Here is a 21,958-nt window from a genome sequence, read left to right as displayed (position 1 = left end):
AGTTTTACGAATATGCTTAATATTGGTCCTCAGCATCTTGTGCATGACACTCGACCACAGAGGAATTTTATTTCACCTATCACTTTTCCAGGTTACTCAAATGAGGAAAATCCTGAACATGTAGGATTGCATAGAGGGACGAGAAGACGCAATCCACTTGAATGTGGGACCGAGAGCCATTTGTATAATTATAATTATGACGATGATTCTTCAACTTAATTGTAACTATATCAATTCTATTATTGTATCGTTTGCATTGTATAACTTGTATCATTTCTACAATATATTGATAGCAAGCGAAAGATAAACGGAATATAAGATGAAAAAAATCATAAGTACCGACTAAAAAAAAGAAACACAATTGAATAAACACGTCCACAAGAATGTTTTAACATTTACACGCCTGAACACAAGAAAGTACACGACCGACAAATAAAATGAAAAAAACATAGTTGACGTCTATGTTATCAAATTTGGCGTTCTTCCGTTCGTGATCACCTGCGAAAATAAAATAAATTACAATTACAGAACCCCAAAATTTAGCACATGCAATGTATGAATTGTATATTAATAAACAAATAAAAGCATGGGATAACATAACTCACTCAACTTGAATAAAGAATCATTGATCACGGCTCATCCTCGTCATTCTCTGGTGGTGGCACTCCCGATGCATCCCCTTGCTGCTGATAGTCATACTGAAAATGGAACGAAGGAATGAACGGCGGAGGTGGAGGGATGGTCCCTAGGTCAACATCCCTGTGGATTAGCATTTTCTGCATCATGTACTCGACATAGGCGAAATGTTTATTGTGGTTCAAGTTAACTTGTTCTTGATGAGACATGAAGGCAAGAGTCTCATCTACTTTGTCGTTTTGGGACTGCCTGCAGGGCTGTGGGCAACGCGGGGCGGCGGTGCTCGATCCACCTGTATCTCTTTCATGAGTGGGGAAGTCTAACTGTCATTTCGTGTACTTCCGTTGAAAGTCATCTGCACAAATGGGCTTCATTGGTTGCAGTCACTCCTCATCATCATGGAACACAACCCCTGACCTCGCACACAACTCTGATATGATGGTGGGAAAGAAAAGCCTGATGTGTCTATTATGCACGCTCATCATGATTTGAGAATTGATGAGCTTTCCCACATTGATGTTGTAACCCTCATCTAACGCATATAGCACCACGACCCGCTCTTTTGTACTTCACTCTTGTGCGAGACTGGCATCATTCTCCTTGTCAGAAACAAATACCAAAGGGCAATATCTGCCGTCAAATATTTCTCATCAAAACAACTGGGTAACCCTCCTACTGGTTTCCAGATCGCCCCAGGATGACAGAGTTTGTCGATTATCACAGCGTAATCAGGGGCAGCAACCAAATCCTGGAAGACGGAATCATCGACCTCGGGCGTTTCTAATAATGCATTGATAGTACCCGAATCATACGACACAAGTCTACCCCGAACAAAGGCCTTGTCATCCGTCCTCTCCCCCGCATTTGCATAAAATTCTCGCACCACTGAGACCACCGCCATGTCAGGTTGAGCCCCAAATTTTTCCCATCCCCGCATCTCCAACCCCACAAGAGGCCCTACGTATTGATCTTCCCTTTGCCTACGAAATCCCCGCTCGATAATCGGGTTTCTATGAATTTTTTGCATGTTCATACCGAGCCCTAGCCGCCTCATTCACAAATCTACTTCTATCAAATGAAGAAGAAGAGGAAGAACTAGGATCACCTTTCAACTTCTTAGGAGCCATGTTGACAGAAACTGCAGGTGGTGAATGATAGAAGGGGAAGGTGAATTTTTATTGAGAGATTATAGATAAGGGGATTTGAGAAAAGGGAATTTTGATTCCCAGCCCCTCTCGCGCCCGAGCGGTAATATATCTCGCGCCCGAGTGGTATTATATCACCGCACGGGCAAAGAACGGAGCAGAAATATTTTCCCGTCGCGCCCGAACGCGAAGATTATTCGACTCATAATTTTTTTTTAAAATTAAATATTTGAAATTAATTCACCAAGTTAAATTAAAAACATAAAAAACATTTACAGAAATTTATTTTCAGTTAACATATCAAGCGTTATTACATCATAACAAAAGACTTCATCAATGTTGTCTCTCTCTTGAAAACGTTGTGTCCATCTCATTTCGCAATCGAGTTGTTCTGTCTCTACCAACTCTTCTTCTTTCACGTCTAACAGGGTTGTGGTGCAACTCGAAATTTGGAGGATCCCAGTATCGCTCATCTGCAAGAGGTTGAAATCTGGCCTCGTACGTTACCAAGTACTCAGATTCGATCACTAGAATAAGACATCGCAATTCCAGCCAAATATCGGTGCGCCAAAATGTTTTTTTGCTTGATTGCCTCCTTTAGTGATTCAAACTTACAAATTTGATTTTGTGTTCCTGCCGCCCAGCATAAATCTTTCAAATGCACGTCTTTGAATTTGGCGTTAAAGTTTGAACACACATGTTTCAAACAAAAACGATGCACACCGTAAGGAGGTTGAAAATATGGTAGATCTCCAGTTGCGCGCACGATTCCCTTATGCCTATCAGAAATAAGACACACACCATTTTCACCACGAACAACATGTCTTCCTAGGTGCTCCAAGAACCATTTCCAAGAATCTGTTGTTTCTTCGTCCACAATAGCAAACGCTAGCGGTAGAACCTGATTGTTTGCATCCAGAGTGACACCGATCAACATTTTGTGCTTGTATATGGTAACAAGTGTGTACCATCGACACTTATTATTTTACGACAATGCCAAAACCCATCAACACACGGCTTGAATGCCCAAAAAACATAGTTCAGTGTCTTACTCATTTCAGTGTTGGATCTGAGATGCTTTCACTCCACAGCTGTTCCCGGATTATATTTGGACAAAGCAAGCATATATTTGGGAAGTAATTGAACGGAGCTCTTCCATGTACCATAAGTAATTTCCATAGCACGTTTCAAACTTCGCCATGCCTTCATGTACGAGATTTGATATCCATATTTATCTTTCACATTTTCGATTATATACTTAATCTCGTATGCAAGATCACAACGAACAACTCCCAATAGCGTATGTGCCACCATTTCACTGTTCAAATTCTTATGATCTATACCAACAGAGGTAGATATACATGTGTGAGGTCCGCCATATTTTGTTATTTTCCAATACCCAGTCTTGACCTTCAAAGAAGCGCGAAGTCCCCAGCGACAAATGATCGTAGAAGAATTGTTTTTACAACGTAACTTCCACAAACTGCATGTGCTTTCCACGACACAGTACTCATGCCTGACAACTCTGACTGAATAATCCTTCACAGATGCAATAAGATCATTCTTATCTTTAAATAACATATTAACACATAATTCACCTCTATCCGGATTGTAATAGCTTGATTGCACTCTAGAAGGTACATCGACAAAATCGAGAGGCTCTTCCCCAAAAAATTTATTGAAAAATGATGGCATTTTAGAAGTGTTTGAAAGAAATGGTACAGTCTACCTCTGTAATGTGTCACGAGGTGGTTGTCGAGATGATGTTTCCTCATCAGGATTTGTACAAGTATTCACTTCATTATCAACATTCAATTCTTCTTCTTCAGACTCGCTGTATGATATATCGGGTTCAGAATCAGTCCTCCAAATATCATCATTATTGGCCTGATCCGGACAACGAGTACTCGTATCTAATGTTGGATTCGGCCAATATGGAACATGATGTTGTTCCGACGAGACATTGATATATTGATCCCAAGACCCACTTACATTATCGAAACTCATATTATCGAGTCCTTCAGTAACCTGTGGAACATAAGATTCTTGCTCCTGATAACCACCATATGTAGAAGTACTGGGTTGGTTATTGAAAACAGAATCGGATAGATGTCGAACGTAGGATTTAGGATCATCAAATCCAACATGATGCTCAATTGAATTTGCTTCCACGTATAAATGCAACATATGCATATTGTCAAATTGCATTATAAACTGTAAAGAATAATCATCAACGAGATTGACTTGAATTTCACGCCAAGATGATCTTTCCATGAATGAATATTTTGTTGACAACTTCAAAGAAAAATTCGTTGGATCGAATCCTAACATTTTATGCACAACTTCAACCAACTCCAACAAATTAATAGACCGTAATACTCGTATCGGTCTAACAAATGGAATGCTATATTCAACTGATCCATTATCGATAACCACATGACCACTAAAATATAAGAGTATATCGATGTTAGACATTTTGCCAATAAAACTTGAGAGAAAATTGAAGAAGAAATTGATAACTCAATTATTGTCTAATATATCATCGTTTATATAGAATAAAAAAGTTCAATACTGTTTACGGTACAATTATTTATGTACGGGTGAACTTCTGAATATTCACGTGAAGCGTTCAGAAAAGAAAAACGAATGGACAGGAAAAAGCAAAAAAAAAAATAAAAAAATAGATATTTACAGAGTCCGTGCTTTGTAAGCGCGGACGGCTCCACGTCCACATGGTCCGTGCTTCGTAAGCACGGATTGCCGTAAACTTGAAAATATTTTTTTTTAAAATTATTTTTGAAAATAAATTTAAAATTTTAATTATTTTTTAAAAAAACCGTGATTATTTTGGTTGATTCGAATTTAAGAAAAAATATGAGTTCAATTTGTAAATTTTATTTAATGTGGTAATTTGTTGGTAAACCGATTCTCCCTAAAAATGGAACCGAGTGATTATTTAAGGACATTGTATGGAGAAAGTTTATGCATGTATATTGGTGATGATTGAATTATTAGATTAAAATTGTTAAATCTGCCAAATTGTAACGTCTAAAAGTCAACTCACTTAAACAGCATGCTTGCAAATGATTTAAATTGCATATATATTTTACTTAATTGATTGTAAATACTTAATTGATATATTTTAAATGCTTAAATGTTTGAAGTGCATGATTTCATGATATTGAAGGATTTTACCCGGATATTCGATAATAGGCTGGGGAAAAGAGATCGGGGAAGACCAAGACAAAATAAATATTTTTCAATAAATATTCTCAAGGCTTATTAATATGATTAAATATGATTAATTTTTTCTAAAAATGATAGAGTTCAAATTATTTTACGAGACGAGCTCGATTTTATCCAGAAAACCGATTTTGGGCAAATGAGGGATTTTTAAAATATCAAATGCAATATTTTCGAAAACTAATTTTTATAAACTTTTATTTTTCAATTAAATAGGTGTTATTGGGCTTAAATTTACCATGGATGAGTAGGCTCAATTGCTCCTAAACTCGAAAACCCAAAACTCAAGCTCATTATCATGCAAATTAAAATCAATAAATAGAAAACCTAGGTCTTTTACACCATAATCAGCCGAAATCACACACACAACACACACTGAAATTTTCAAAACTTTGAGGGAAGGAAACAAGGAGTCTTCGTCGCTCGTTCGTTCTTCCTCGCACCCCACGCCGACGATCGTATTTTCGAACGTTCTAAAACGCAAAGGCACACTTCTAAACTCTCTTGACGCATCATTCAATCCATAATATGCATGTTTTTCTTATTTTGCATGAAAAATATAGGGGTTTAAATGGCGTAACATTTTGACGATTATTTTTAAAGTTTTGAAAATTTTTACGTATATATGAACGTGTTATGATTCCCAACGAGTACGCTGCCAATTTAGGATGTTAAAGGGTCAGGAAAGCGTAATTTAAGGGATAATACGAGGGTTGTACGATCATGGGAGGAGCTGTGCATGGTGGAATGGTAGAACCTAGGGTTTTATGGGTTTGCATGATCGAGTCCTAGGGCTCAGCTATAAGGGGTGGGGCTCCAGGGCTCAGCCATGGATGGTCAGGGGCTCGGTGAAGGCTGTGTGGATAGGTAAGGAAGAGTCATTGCATGACTAGGACTCCTTGACAGCAACCGAGAAGGAGTCCATCAGAGTAGGGACTCCTCCATGCCTGCGTGCAGGTGTACGTAGGGCTCGGTGCTGAAATAGGCTGGCGAGCAGGGGCTGGGACATGGTCCAGTAGTGTCTAGGGAGAATGATCAAGGGTTGTGACAGAGGCTGGGGCCGCTGGGTCCATGGTGGCTCGAAGAAATTGGAAGAGAGGGCTGCAGCTGTGAGTGGCTGTGCGCAGGGACTCCTCGTGTGGGCTGGGGGGCTCGTGTGTGGTACAGGGGGTTCGGTAGGGTCCCTAGGAGGTCTGGTTAAGGGATGGTTTGAGGTGGCTCGGCCATGGGTTAAGAAAAACGAAAGAAGGCTCGATGGAGTTAGCTTAGGGTTCGAACTAGGATTAGGAAAAGAAAAGGGTCGAACCATGGTCACGGGGGTCGATTCATGGTTCACGAGGGTAATTTAGGGATAAAAATTCTATGCTTAAAATTTGAGAAGAAAATATTTAAGTTGAAATAATTCGGGAATTAAACGCTCTTCGAATTAGTAATTAAAGAATTAAAACGAAAGCCTCGAATTTAAGCCAAATAAAAATATTAAAAATTTAATTTAAACTTAAATAATTATTTGGGATGGTCTAGAGTCAACGAAAGTAAGAAAAAGTCAAAACGAGAAATTTTACGTCCAGGAGCAAAACAGTCATTTTACACCTGGGTAGTACGAAAAGAGTTGATTGTTGGGGATAGTTCCCTTAAAGCATTGTAATTAGATTATGTTTTTATTATTAATAAAAACGACATTTATTTTTGAACATATTTGAATGAAATATTATTGTCATGAATATCATAGTAAAATCCCTAGTTTATTGGATGTAACCATGATTTTAGTATATATAAAAGTTATATATACACGAGGATTAAAATTATGGATAATAAACTTAAATTAAGTCCGTGATGAAATTAATTAAAGTATGGGATCTTTAATTAAAACATCACTAATGCGGCCCATGAACATTATGAATGTGACTGTCTTCTCCGTGACGTCGATGTAGAGACATCTATATGGGAGCATTTATATATAATGAGATTATGTAGGACTATGACCGATTTAATTAGATATTTCATAATAAATTCCGTTGTTAATATGAAATTCTATTTAAATCATAAGATGGTCATATATGGACAAATCTTAATCCTGATGTGATTTTAAACTCCTGTTCATTTCAATATGATTCTTAATTTGCTTGTTTAAAATTTGCAATCGTGCATTTTTCATTACTTGCATTTTAGATTTATATTTTAAATAAATGGCTGGGAATATGAATTCACAGACATGGAATCCATTCCTTCTTGCGAGAAGTAGAAAGACGATTCCCTCATTTGTTAATTCTGGAACTGAGTGTTGGGCCCAAATAATTTATAATTAAGTTATAAATTAAATCACTCACTAGTGAATTAATGATAAATGATGATAAGAAGTAATTGAATAGCTAAACGGAAAATTCCTAGCTTCAATTACGAATTGTCTATGGAGGATTAATCCATATGTAATGATTATATTAATGGACTGATCAATTTTGTAGAGTAAGATATTTCATAATGAAGAAGGGTTCAATTCCATATTTTTAGTGGAGTAATTATGGAATTAATAAATTAGATAAAATAATTAAAGAGTTTAATTATTTATTTAATTTATTGGAGCTTCTAATTATGAGTCCATGGTCCCCGGTACGCCTTTCAAATTAATGATGGATTAAAAATGCCATTTAGAAATCATGTGTGGATATGGAAAAATGTTTCCATAACTCCAAGAGTTTTGAGATAAATATAATTGATTATGTCATATTAATTATATTAAATTATAATTATGAGATAATTATATATTTGGATTATTATGGTAATATCCAAAAGTTGATTATAATATCTTTAATTTATTGTGAATAAATTATAGATATTGTTTAATATCTAAAAATAAGTTAGAATAATATTCTAATTTATTTTGATAAGATCCTAGAAATCCTATAACTTTTAAAATGAGTTTTAAAAGACTTAAATTTATAAAATCAAATCAAGTGGGATTTTTTGGCCTTATCTTGGATTTGATAAGATATGGCCGATGGTTTTGGAATCTCAATTAGATTGGGATTTTGCCTCTTTAGTTGAATATTATAAATAGGATCCTAGGTAGTCTTTTCGAGAGATAAGAAAAATATACAACTCATTCTCTACTTATTTATGAGTTGAAAATAGAGTATAGAATAAAATAAAAGTTTGATTTCTAACTTTTGTGTTTTTGAGTGCCCACACACTACCGTCGATAGGAAAGATCGTACTGGAAGGCTGTGATTTCTACGCATCTCAGATTCGCGAAAAAAGAGAAAATTACAAAATGTTAGTTTTCTAGTAAATTATTTTTATTTAAATTCATGGTTAATTTATTTTCATATGTTCGATTATAATTTATGAAATTATGTAATCGCTTCCGCTGCGTTTCGATTTGATCGAAAATAAATTTTTTTAGCCGGAATTGTTCCGAAGGCTATATAATTTCCAACAAATGGTATCAGAACTATTTTTTTCGTATGAATATTAATTATGTGAATTTAAATTTATGAAAGTGAATTAATAGTTGAGTTAATTTTGTGTATTGTAAATTTTTTTGGGCCACTGTACGTCATATTAAAAATAAAATAATTTTCGACCGTGTCTTTAAATTGTTGCATTTGTGTTGATTTGTAAAATCCACCGCACACTTCAAGAGAGGAAGAAGTATTTTATCAAAAGTTGATTTGTGCTAACAATTTTTTTTCCAGTCTTGATCGGAAATTGTTCCTGATCATTCCCGATCCACGCCTGCGGTGGAGGTTCCGTCGCGGTGAAGCAGCGGTTCGTTGCAGTGGACTGTGCGACCTCCACTCACGGCCGCTGGATCGAGAAGATTTTACTCGCGTACGGGTTACACGAGCAAAATTTCTCACTAGACGAGGCACACTCCGGCGACGGGAAAGATGGAGAATATTGTGACTGTCACTACAAGGTAGCCTCAACTCACAAGCCTTTCTTCCATGGCAGACTCCTGCTTAAGGAAGGGAGGCATTTTTTTTATTGGGCTAGGATATTTCATAGCCCAATTTGTAAGTTGGGCCAAACATTAAAAAAAATATGAGTGACCCATTTATGAAATGGCAATTGATTTTACATTGGCTCAACACATATTTAAAATTTAGACCAGTTTCGAACTGGCCCAACATATTTAAATATAGCCCAGTTTCGAACTGGGTCAGCACAAATTTAAATCAGATTTTTTTAAATCTGGCCCAATTTCTGAATTGGACCAGTACCATGAAATAATTAAATTTTTTTTAATATTTTGGATTTGTATGACAAAACTAGTATTTTTTTTAAAAAAAATGTTTAGCCCAATTTAACTTAATATTAAAAATAAGTTTTAATTTGTTGAGTGTAAAATATTGATTTTACAATTTGATTTATAAAATTAATTTGAAATTAAATAAAATTGTTTTATTTGATTTGTTAATTTTATTTTTCAATCAAAACTGTGATTAGAAGGACACGATTGAAAATTACAACTTTCAACAATATCTAACTCTCATTTTATTTATGCCACTCATCATGTTTAAATTTGATTTAAATGTGTGTATTTTATATGTCTTTTGTATCTTGTTTAAATTAGATTTAAATTTCATGATGTTCATTATATTGCACATATCATTTTATAGAGACCAATAAGATTGGACCTTTTATAATTAAATCATAAGATGTTTTAATTAAATAATTAAAACATTTGAGAAACTTTAATTATTTTATAATAATGAGTGGGAGAAGGATACATGACAGTAAATCCTACAACCTCCACTATTAACAAAAGCAATGTGAGGTTTAATTGGCGCCTAGTGACGCATAGGACATCCTCCCTAAGGAAGGTTTTCATTTAAATAAAAATTCAAGACTTAGTTTCCGAAAGGATAAGATTTTTTAGCATGATTCATAATTTACCTACTCTAAGGCGGCAATTATGGATTGTAATTTAAAATCCAAAATAGTGGGTCACACTCATAAGGATGCAATTGAATAGTTTGAATGCATCTAGGTTGAGTTAAAAGGTAATTAATAATAAAATTGAAGATATGAGATATCTTAGTGTTTTATTTATTAATAGAGATAGTCTCGATTTAATCGTCATTTAATTCGTCTGACCCTAAGGCGACTTATTAAATGTGAGATTAAATTTCCTTGGAATTGGTAGAATAAATAATTATGTATCATGCATCATATTTATGATTCCTATATTGATTTGTTATCTATGATATTTGTTCAATTTATTAAATGTCGTTTTTTATTATTAATTTCAGCAAAAATGTCTTATGGTCCCGTTCTTACTTTACTTAATGAAAAGTTGGTTGGTGAAAACTTTTTGAAATGGAAGAGTAACATTAACATTGCACTCGTCTGTGAGAACCTCAAATTTGTCTTGACGGAGGTGTGTCCTCCCGAGCCTCCTTTGAATGCTTCTCATAGTGTATGAGAAATATATGATCGATGGATTGCGGCAAAAAATAAAGCTAAAGGCTACATGTTAGCCGGAATGAACGATGTGCTTAGGCTTAAGCACGAGCATGTGGAGAATGCTTATGAGATAATGGATTCTCTGCAAGCTATGTTTGGTCAGCAATTTAGTCAATCTAAGCATGAGGCCATTAAGAATGCCATGAATGCTAGGATGAAAAAAGGGCAATCAGTTGGAGACAGACAATATACTACCGATGGATATTTATTTCCACATTAGCTTGATAGTTAAAAGATTTTTGTTAATGATTTATTGGAAACTTTCTTTTATGCTTTATTATGATGTTAGTTGATCTAGTTAAAGGTCGACGTAGGATTTTTGGTTAATTGACGATTTATAGATTGTCATGCATTTGAGATTTTTAAATGTTAAATTATTTTGATTCACGGAAAAGTTAAATTATTTAAAGTGTGGATTTTCGAAATCATGCTTATAATAAAGAAAAAAAATTTAGTAGAATTTTAAAGTAAAAAGCGAGGGTCGTTTCAAAAATTGATGGAAATCTAACTCGAATATCGTATATCATTATCGAATAAAATCATATTTTTATTTAGGATCTTTGTAGTTGAGTCACTAACATTTGTTTGAAAACAATTAACAATCATGTATGGAAAGGAATCGATTTGCACAATCCAAATGCTTAAATAAATATGTGATATTCTTTTGCCTTTTGATAGAAGCTCTCGGCCCTCCAGCTTTCCCGTGTATAGATATATTGATCCATTGCAATATTATCTATTATGTATTTAGTGGAAGTTATTTATAAAAGTAATTGTTCCCTCCAATTAATTCATATGAACAATTGAGTTACTTGGATCGGGTTGGGTCAACCCTCATAGGCGACCCGTTAACCCATTTGTAATTTTTACATCTCACACTCCGACACTCGCACATGAGGGCTAGACATCTTGCATTGATTGACTATAATCATATAACACCAATTTCATACAAGTCAATGGATCATGTGATCAACAAGCACAAAAAAATAAGAGCTTAGAGTTATTCGTCGGTTAATGATATAGAGCAACTCAATTCAAAATATTATGAGGACATTCAGCTCGCTATATCTCAGATTTATTTTATTACAGTAATCAACGTATCTCTTGTCACAAAAAAAAAAGAGTATACTTGATTCAAAATATTTATCTATATTCATGTATTCAATATTATGTTCTAAAAACTAAGTTAAACATAATTAACTGGCTTGTGAATACAAAAAAATGTCAAAATAAATCTTATTTTTCCACTGTAATCTTTCAATGTTTATTTTTAGCTACTTGCTTAGACATGTATCGCATTACAGAATCGTTCATAGCTATTAGTAGCATGCTAAAGTAGAATTACTAAAATAAAATTAAAGAAACATTTGAGAGTCTTAAGGGTATAAGATTATGTTTGTATATAAATCTATGGATCTCACACAATGATATGAGACTCGACTACTTATTATACAAATTGTCACCTCAACACACATGGTATGAACACGTGTTATGATATGCTTCTTCCTCTATTTGGAAGGGTATGTCAAAAAAGATATTCACACTGTACATATCTTAGCTCAAGTGTGTCTCAACACTTAACTTGAGTTTCTTTTCTCGTTTATCCTCCAACATATATCAATATAACGAAAACTCATATCTGACTATCAGACAAGTTTAATGGATTGTGGGAAAATCCATTTCAAGTACAATAAAAAATTTAATGAACTAATCTCATCTTGGTAATTCGTGACCAAGGAAACATTTGTATGGATCTGTTCACTACAAAATCAATACTATCTCATCTCTGCATGTTTCTCAGCATCAAAGGCGATATCTCATGTGAGAGAGCCAATCTCAACTTGTCAGACATACCTTAATACGCAGATAAATAATTCATGAAATAATTGTATACACATAACGCATAATGAAACATTATTATAATAATGAGCACAATGTATTACATATATATAGATTCAGTTACAATCGCATCCTACGTAGTCCAAGAGATTTAACATAATCTATAAAAATATATAATGGTATTGGCTTGGTAAAAGGATTGGCCACCATTATGAGCATAGGCATGTATTTTAAAACCACCTCATTCATTTAAACAATATCTCTGATGAAGTTGTATTCGTGTTGATATGTTTGGTTTTTCCTTGGTATTTAGGAACTTTTGTGTAAACAATTGTTGATTGATTATAGCAATAAACTGTTACAACTCCCACTGGATTGTCATACAGAAGCACATGCCACAAATTCTGCTTCCATTGTGGATAGAGATTTACATGTTTGCTTCTTGTTTCTCCACAATATACATCCATCATTTAGCAAGAAAGCATATCTAGATGTGGATTTAAGCTCGTCTAAATCACCACTTCAGTCAGCATCTGTGTATCATTTCAGTGTTAAATATTTTCCTTGATAACAAAGGAAATAATCTGTAGTGTCTTTTAGGTATCTTAGAATGCCTTTATCTGCAATTCAGGTCTTCTTCCTGGGTTAGATTGATACCTTCTTACTAGACTTATGGCATGACAAATATCGAGATGAGTACTCATCATTACGTACATCAAACTCACAACTACTCTATAATATGGTACTCTAGACATCTCTTGCATTTCTTCATAAGTGTTTGGGCACATTTCACAACTCAAGCTTTCACCTTTGGGCACGAGAGTATAAATGGGTTTGCAATTTGACATTCTAAATCGCTCTAGAACATTTTTGATATAAGATTCTTAATACAATGCAAGCTGTCTTTTAGAACGATCTCTTTGAATTTTAACACCTAGAATGTAATCTACCTTACCCATGTCCTTCATTTCAAAATCTGAGGGCAACCACTTCGTAATGATTTCAATATACTTCTTGTCATTTCAAGCTAACAATATGCCATTGTAAAGATATATAATCACAAATTTTTTATTGGATCTTTTCACATAAACATAATGATATTCATCTATTATAATGAAGGCGTATGAGATTATTGCTCTGTGAAATCTCAAATATAATTGTCTAGAAGAATGCTTAAGGCCAAAAATTAAAATACTCAATTTACAAACTTTATTTTCTTGACCTTTAACAACAAAACCTATTGGTTATTCTATATATATTTCTCCTTCGAGTTCTACATTGAGAAATGCATTCTTAACAGCCATTTCATATAATTCTAAATCCAAATTAACAACTATAACCAATAATAAATGAATTGAAGTAAATCTCACTAGTGGCGAAAATGTTTCTTCTTAATCAAATTTCTATCGTGATGATATATGTTGTTATTCAAGCAGGCTCAAGCTCCACATGAATATATGTACAAGCTGAGAGAAGCTAACTTCCTCCATTATCATACAAGTGTGAAAAAATAAGCTAAAAAGGGAATTAAACCAACAAAGAATATGAAGTTCAAGAGGTGCAAAGATTGGGAAAAAATAAAAACGAAACTTGGGTGAAGATGAAGAAAATATTGGTAGGTGGAGACGATGATGACAGAGAAGCGCTTGACAAATTTTTTGATCTATGTACAACGAACTTGAAGAATGAAGAGAAACAAAAATGACGAGAAATATAAATTGTTTTTAATTTAATGTTGAAAAATGGCAAGAAAATGAGCATTTTAGTCAATTTACATAATGATGTCAAAATCGAACGTCAACTCGACACGTTTTGACCGGAAAAAAATCAAGTTTGGGTTTGGGTTTTGGAGTTCGGGTCTGGTCGGATTAAACCCGATATATGACTATAAAAAATAATCGGGTTCTGGTCAACCCGGGAATTTTAATTTTTTTAAAAATATATAATTAATAAATATTGCCAATATTTTTATAAATTGTATGTTTGAAAAAATATTTATCGTATATTTATATCATAGATTTTTATAATTTAATATTTATTTTGTATATGTTCTATTTTTTAAACAATTGTTTATTTGATTTAGTAAATATACTTTAATATTCTACTATCAGACTTCAAATTTAAATCATTATAAGAGATGTTTTGTTATTTGTGTTTAAATTAAATTTTGAATTTTACTAAATTTTTTTTAAAAATAAAAAAAAATCAAAATCGAGTTGAATCAAGATTGATCTTATTGAGTCGGAATAATGAGAATCGAGTTCGAGTTGTGGGTTTTTGTGTTGGTTCAAATTCTGGTCGGATTACGTCAACTTGATCCGACCTGACCCAACTTATTTAACCACTCGAATTGACACCCGTGACATATGCGGATTGAGGACATAAAACTTCTAATAGGATGAGTGAAATGGAAAGTTGAATTTGACTTTAGTTATTTTAAAGCAATTTACCCTCTCATTTTTTCTCAAGATTTATTACATAATAATAACTATTTATTTTCGGTCTTGAGATCAAATTTTTGTCCGTAAATCACGAGAGCACCAGATCAGAGCATAGGTATCTCCTTCTCCAGCAGATTCAATCGATTTTCAAGCCAGGTCTACCGAAATTCCGACCCGCATTGCTCGGATCCGTGACGGTGCGAATCCGTCATTGCATTGTCTGAAGCGCGAGTTCAAAGTTTTTGAAACTATCACCATTTTTCGTTTGAATTTGACGCCTGTTAATTTTTAACGAATGTGTTTGTATCGAAGGAGGGTTTGAAGATTCTTGGGTTGCTTTGGTTTTGATTTTTTATTGAGGCAATGGCTTCGTTATCTGCGGTTAGCGAAGAGCTCGCTGAGATCGAGGGGCAGATTTCGGACATTTTTCGAGCACTTTCGTGAGTTTGTAAATTGTTTGTTCCGTTGATTTTATGAATGTCTCCTATTGTGAATGCAGATGAAATGTTTTTGTGTTGGATGATGATTAGAAAGATTTTACATTTGCGCGTTGACATTTTGATCTGTCTTGAATTTGAAAATGAAGGAATGGATTTCAAAAATTGGAGAAGATTAAAGATTCCAATAGGCAGAGTAGGCAGCTGGAAGAGCTCACTGAGAAGATGCGCGAATGTAAGAGGTACTTTTGAAGGATTTTTTACCCTCCAATTTACTTGTGTAATTTTCTTTCGTGGTGATACATGTTGTTATTGGTCGTGATCTATGATTGTTGTGACAAGTGTAATAATTGTCATTTTTCTCGATAGAAGTTTTTTACGGGTTGAAATGTCAATACATGTTGACGTTTGGCGTTGTGTTCGAGATTGTGTTTTACTACATATCTCTGAATATCAAAGGACAGCTCGATCAATGGCCAAATGGTGATGGAACAGTTCGTTCCCAATCTTACATATTGTGTTCAACTGCTCAAGTCACATAGAATGTGTAGGCGCGAATGAGGTAGGAGACTTGCACCATGTTAGCAGTGTTTGCAAGAGTTGTCTGATTGAACTTCTATACTGATATAGCCTCTCAGTATTGTAAGTAATATTGGCGTTGGTTTGGTAAATATAGTCACTCTTTGGATGTGGTGCAATTATTATAAACCTCCTGACCTTGACCTCAGTTTTTTTAGCTATGCCAATGAATACGGTCTTGCCCTCTGGCATGATGATTCAGAATGCAATTCCATTTGAGCGTTACAAATTTCTTATTGTATAACTTAGTCGAAGTACATTAAGTGAATGAATGATATATAGGCCACAACATCAAACAGGTTAAAAAGTCAGTAGGGTTTCACGTGCATGCATGTGCAGAAACAGATGATTTACTTTACAATGTATGATATAATCCTTTCTATTGGTCCAGGCTTATTAAAGAGTTTGACCGAGAGTTGAAGGATTTGGAGTATAAAAATGCCCCGGACACAAATAAGATGCTGGCAGAGAAAAAACAATCAATGGTGAGTTCTGATGCTTACACATTTAATTCATGCTGCAAATAGCAAGTCTTTTCTCATGAATTTATTTGACCTTTTCGTTCAGATCAAAGAGTTGAATTCATATGTTGCCCTCAAGAAACAGTAAGTCTATCTGGAGTTATGATTCTCCAATTACACCTATGTGTTCGTGTGGTTTATCTCATAATTTTAGTGTTTCAATGTTCTGTCATGTTCTCTTCTTTATGTATGCATTTTTATGAGCTGAATTCGTTTCTGAAAGCCTCAAAATAACTGCATATCACATGTCTCGAATAACATAATAGATCTGCTTTAATATTTGTGCCTTCTTATTTATGTTTCCTGTATATTTTTCCTTGAAAATAATCTGCCGTGGTGTTGTGATTGTGTCAGATGTGCATTGTTGCATATGTGCATTTATTAAGACAATAAATAACTAAAGGTGGTGTGAATGTGATTGTGTCATATGTGCATTAGTTGCATTCAGTTTAAGAAACCAATTAGCTAAGCTGTGGCTCTGTTGGTTTCCCAGTACGAAGCACGTGGAACAAGGATTTGAGAAACGAAATAGATTTTATTTAGCAAAAAGTATATAAACTGAAATAGGTTTTTTAAGATGTGTTTACCAACCAATGAAACAAATAAGTCTGTTCAAAAGTCTCATTTTGAATTGATTGAAATTCTACAAATATTATATGAGACATGAGAAGGCGAAACTTTAGCAAATGTCTTAATGACTGTGATTGCAAGTTAGTAGGAGTTAATATAATTATCTTAAGGTTACTTTTGAACAAAAATTGCCATTTCAAAATCACAGACTATACTTGTTTTGTGTTTTGAGTTTCCGGCAAAATATCTTCTAGCGAATATATTTTGAAAATGAATAGGATATTTTGATGTATGTTGGTTTGATTTTTGGAATAAAATACTTTTTACGGTAGAGGTCATGCCATTTTCCAGTAGCACCGAAGACATTGTTCTTTTTTATCATAAAAGTTTTACATTTCATAATTCACTTTTCTGTCTACAGTTTCTTTTATCGTTTTCTGTCTACAAAATTGATACTATTAAATGTTCGTTTCTTCAAAGGCTAACTTCCTCTCTCTGGTGAACAAAACATCAGTGCTGATTTTTCAAGAATTTCTGACTGATTCTCTAGGTATGCAAGCAATCTTGAAAACAAGCGTGTAGATCTCTTCGAGGGACCAGGTGAAGGATTTGCAGAAGATAATGTATTGCTCACATCCAGTAAGTAATTTTTAGCTATATATACGAAATGATAGATGCTCTATTATTGCTCATCAACATCATTATTTACAATATGTCGAAGTGTAAAATTCTCTTTGAGGCACTGTGATTAGTATTTATTTGTACATTCTATTTGTCTTAGTCACTTATGCGCTAGCTGCAGGAAGATGGTGGCATGGATGAGTAGACAAAATAAATAGATAAGAGGTGCTAATATATCTCTTGTATGATTTTTTGGACCATTTTTGTCATCAGTCATTGAGAAAATGAGAAGAAGATGTAGAGAGAATATAACTTGTGCCTATTTCCTCTTTAGAATTTGCTTCTTCTTTGTTACAGTTTGCTGATATGATGATATGTTACTTGTGAAAAAACATATTCTCGGGCCCAAGGCATCAGTTGTTTGGTTTAGTGTTGTCTGCCGCAAATTTGGAAGTGATTTGGAAGCTGGAGATTCTTGATGAATTTAGATTGTTTGTGAAAATACACCAAAATTTGACTACTTTGATCATAAATGTTTTTATATGCTTTATCTATTCTGTTTTTAAGAATTATCTGAGGGTTGACATATTATTGTAGATATGACAAATCAACAGCTCATGGATCATGGAAATCATATGATGGATGAGACTGATCAAGCAATTGATAGAGCAAAAAAGGTTAGTACATTCGAGAATTTGAATATGAAGAAAATCATTTCTCTTGTTGGCATCTCTTTTCTAATATGCAACATCCCCTATATTTAATAAATGTAATGCTCTCTAACTTCTTTGACTACTCATTTCCTAAACTGTGTTTTGTTTTTTAGAGTTAGAGCTATGTAATTGAATTTGTGCAAGGTGTTTGTTTTGATTTTGTTGAAAGCCATGTATCAAGCAGCCTTATATGAGGTTTCTAAGGAGTGTGGTGTATTTAACCAAAAAAAGAGATTTCAAAATTATAACATGCCATGTATACAAGCATATATCAGTATTCTGTGTAAAAAAATGTGGATTAAGAGCAAAGCGTCAAGAAAATGTGAAGAAAAAGCTTCGTTTCGGGCAAAAGCATGGAAAAAATGGACGACCCTTTGATTGACCAGAAAAAGCTTGAAAAATTAAAATTTTTTAGATAAAATTTTTGGTAAACTTTTATTTATTTTTTTAATAAGCTTTTACTTTTAAATTTTAATAATAAATATTTGATATTTTTAAACCCAAAAAAAATCTCAAAGGCATCGAAATAAAACGTTGCTCCAAATCCTTCATTTCTTCATTACTGAGAGATGACATTTGATCCAACAACGATCGCACAAGTTTCATCCACACAATTTGTGAATTTGAGATTTTAATGTTTTTGAAAACTTGAAAATTTATGCATTTATTCTTAAATTTTATATTTTTGTGTGTAATGTAATACGTTGACTGACTTGATATAGTTAAAGTTGTAACAAAAACTTAAAAACGTTTTTTCACATTTACTCTCATTCTAAACCCACTTAAGCTACTAAGGCTTCAAGCTTGATCATGACGCTTCAAGCTTTTTAGAACATTGGTTTTTATACACGGAAATATAATTATATGATATCAGTATTAACAACGAGAATATAAATAATAGAAGCATTATCTTGAGCTTATGTACAATGTATGCCACTCAATTTCATTTCATCCACAAGGAAGTAATTTGTAAAGAGGATGCAAGAGCTTAATGCTTGCTTAAGAAGTAGTCTTTCCAATTAGTACCTCCAAACGTCATCTGTAATGCTTTATTGGTGACAGGTTGTCCATGATACGGTTGATGTAGGAATAGAGACGGCTGCAGCTCTCAAAGCTCAGGTGTGTTATTTGAAATAGAAGCTTCAGTTTTTATGAAAATTTGTTGAATATGGAATATGATATCAATATTATCCCTCCAAATGGTTTTCTGATTAATATTCTTAATCGTATATGGTCAGACTGAACAAATGAGCAGAATCGTCAACGAACTGGACTCCATCCATTTTTCAATCAAGAAGGCCTCACAACTGGTCAAGGAAATCGGTAGGCAGGTCAATCTCCGAAATAAACTTCGCCTCCTGTCTTATGTACCATGTTCATTGTTACGCACATTCTTACTAACTTTAATTTAATTTTTGAATCAGGTTGCAACTGATCGGTGCATCATGGGACTTCTGTTTCTTATTGTAATTGGTGTCATCACTATCATTATAGTAAAGGTTTGTTGTCTGTTTGATTTCTGTTAATTGCTGCTATCTTGAATATTTTATACGTGCAACATATACTATGATACAGACTTCTTATGCACCCATTGATGGAGTCAATAATGTGTAATAATCAAACTTTGTTTTTTTGAGTCATGTAATCATCCAACTTTAACTCTCTGTACTCGCAACAATTCTTGTTGTGAAAGTGGTCTGGAGTATTCTCTGCTAGCAAACATAAACTTCTTCAAAATGCTTGATATATTTTGTCATGTAATTATCAAATGTTTTGTGCGCTTTTAAGAAGTTTGTGTGTTTTTTACATCTTGATGCATGCCCTTAATTAAATCTGAAACTGTCCATTCTCCCAGTATATAGCGAATACCTTCATCTGACATGGCAACTTCTGAAACTAAGCTTCCGCAAGTTAAAATTTTTGTTTAGGAACTCTGTAGAAAAAGCTCTGCAATGGAATCGATATTGGGACACGAAATGGAGTTAATTTCACATAATGTAAATTTGGAAAGAAGAAATAGTGGAATGAAATTGTAGGTTTAAGAAAGGAGAAGGATATAAGGTAAAAGGTGACTGATGGTCATGTTGTAGTAATACCATTTGGTATTCAAAGGTTTCCTTTCTGGTAATATAGGAAATGCGTGCATCAGTATTCATCAAATGGTTGCTTTGTCATTTTTCAATAGAAATAGTTTACTTGCACTCTTCATCTTTGTCATTTTTGAAAATGCACCCCCTAAATCAAGCTGATACACTCGCTTCCCTTGGTGTGATAAAACTTAAACTTGAATCTTGCATTCAGGTTCTGATTGTATTTAGGAAGTAGTTTTGAGATCTTAAGTCATCTTTGAGTGAATCCTCGTTAAAAAGCTAGCATGTTGATTCTTCTCCTTTGTCATCTTATCCTCATTAAAAAGCTAGCATGCTGAATCTTCTTGTCTGTTGAGGACTCTGTAGTCTCCGGGCCTAGATGCAACACTGCAACTCCTAGTAGTGGTGTGGCCATTTCTAGATATAATGCACAAAATGATTTTCAAACTTGTCCTTTCTGGACTTTTGAGAAACTCCTTCAGTATGTAGGATCGATGCCGTGACTGACGAAGTTTGTTCTCTTAAAGCTTTACATTTCTCTCCAAGGGAAACTCACACAAAAAACAAAGCTGATTTGCCTTTTATTGGTTGGTGATTTGTTGATTGGTTTCTGAGATATCGTTCATGTTGATTTATCAGATTGTCAACCCACATAACAAAGACATTCGAGACATACCAGGCTTAGCTCCTCCTGCTCCTACACGTAAACTACTTTGGAATGCAAACTGAAGTGTGAGTGCATTACTAAATTACAGTGTGATCGAGTATTTCGGATGGAACAGTATCAGGAGCACCAGGTTATATCACAAAGAATTAAATTAAACTCAGATTTGTTTGGAAGTGCTACTCCCGTGTTTGTATCACACTAAAATGATGGAATTGGGAATTGATTGTGTGTACCATATATGTTTTCAAAATTTAAGTTAATCCCTCGTTTGGATGAGGAAGTAATAAGAATTGATGTATTATGGTGTCTGCATTCTCCTCAAATTTATTGTTTGTTTATTGAAAAGAGAATCCTTTCATCTGAACTTTTGCAGTATGATGTATATGTTCCTTTCTATCGATTGTACTTGCATCCACTTTGGAGCAACAACGTCCCATTTCCATCATGTTATTTTCTGTGTTCAACGTCTGGTCACTTTAGTCCAAGATTTATTCGAATATGTGCCCAGAAAACGGAACCGTTGGCTCTATTTTGTAATGACATTCTTTATTCGATTACTTACATAATTTGATGATGGATGATCGAATTATGAGTGGAACTCGGAACCTATGGTCTATAGTACCAAATACATAGACACCAAGTTTATTGGTCGAATGTCGGGGTGACATTCAACAGTTTTAGAATCTTTCGACGAGATTTTTATATGTTTCATATATAACACCACGAGTATATTTGTGGGTACTTTTTCATGAAGAAGTTTATTCTGATATAATGTGTATTCCTTGTAATTTTACGAACGTCTTCGATCTTGTATGTTGGGAAAGACCTAAATATAACGTGCATTTCTTGTAATAGTAGGTGTAAAACACTAAAAGAAATCAAGGTATGGGTTTATATGTAAAAAAATGAAAAAATCTATCTACCCTGAGTTTCGATTCCAATCCATATCGCTACTATAGTCAGGAAATCGAAAAACAAGTCAAAATT

The 21,958-nt window shown here is 34.0% G+C and overlaps 1 protein-coding gene across 1 annotated transcript; it reads left to right on the top strand.

Annotated features, from left to right (window-relative positions):
* The first annotated feature begins 14,793 nt into the window (after positions 1-14,793).
* Positions 14,794-21,335, top strand: LOC140989033 (novel plant SNARE 11-like). The gene is made up of 10 exons (XM_073458191.1): positions 14,794-15,213; positions 15,360-15,452; positions 16,181-16,274; positions 16,357-16,394; positions 17,431-17,519; positions 18,099-18,178; positions 19,277-19,333; positions 19,453-19,545; positions 19,639-19,713; positions 20,944-21,335. Exons 1-10 carry the CDS (start codon positions 15,137-15,139, stop codon positions 21,031-21,033), a joined length of 786 nt encoding a protein of 261 aa, XP_073314292.1. The 5' UTR covers positions 14,794-15,136; the 3' UTR covers positions 21,034-21,335.
* Positions 21,336-21,958: the final 623 nt, after the last annotated feature.

This window comes from Primulina huaijiensis, chromosome 11 (genome assembly GCF_012295235.1).
Source record: "Primulina huaijiensis isolate GDHJ02 chromosome 11, ASM1229523v2, whole genome shotgun sequence".
NCBI lineage: Eukaryota > Viridiplantae > Streptophyta > Magnoliopsida > Lamiales > Gesneriaceae > Primulina > Primulina huaijiensis.
The sequence above is the reverse complement of the archived record's forward strand: the minus strand, read 5'-3'. Positions and strand labels throughout refer to the sequence as shown.

Excerpts from the sequence above, each read along its gene's own strand:
- LOC140989033 (XM_073458191.1), top strand. The coding sequence starts at position 15,137 with ATGGCTTCGTTATCTGCGGTTAGCGAAGAGCTCGCTGAGATCGAGGGG. Across the intron at positions 18,179-19,276 it reads CAATTGATAGAGCAAAAAAG|GTTGTCCATGATACGGTTGA; the intron begins GTTAGTACATTC and ends TATTGGTGACAG. Across the intron at positions 19,714-20,943 it reads TCACTATCATTATAGTAAAG|ATTGTCAACCCACATAACAA; the intron begins GTTTGTTGTCTG and ends TTGATTTATCAG.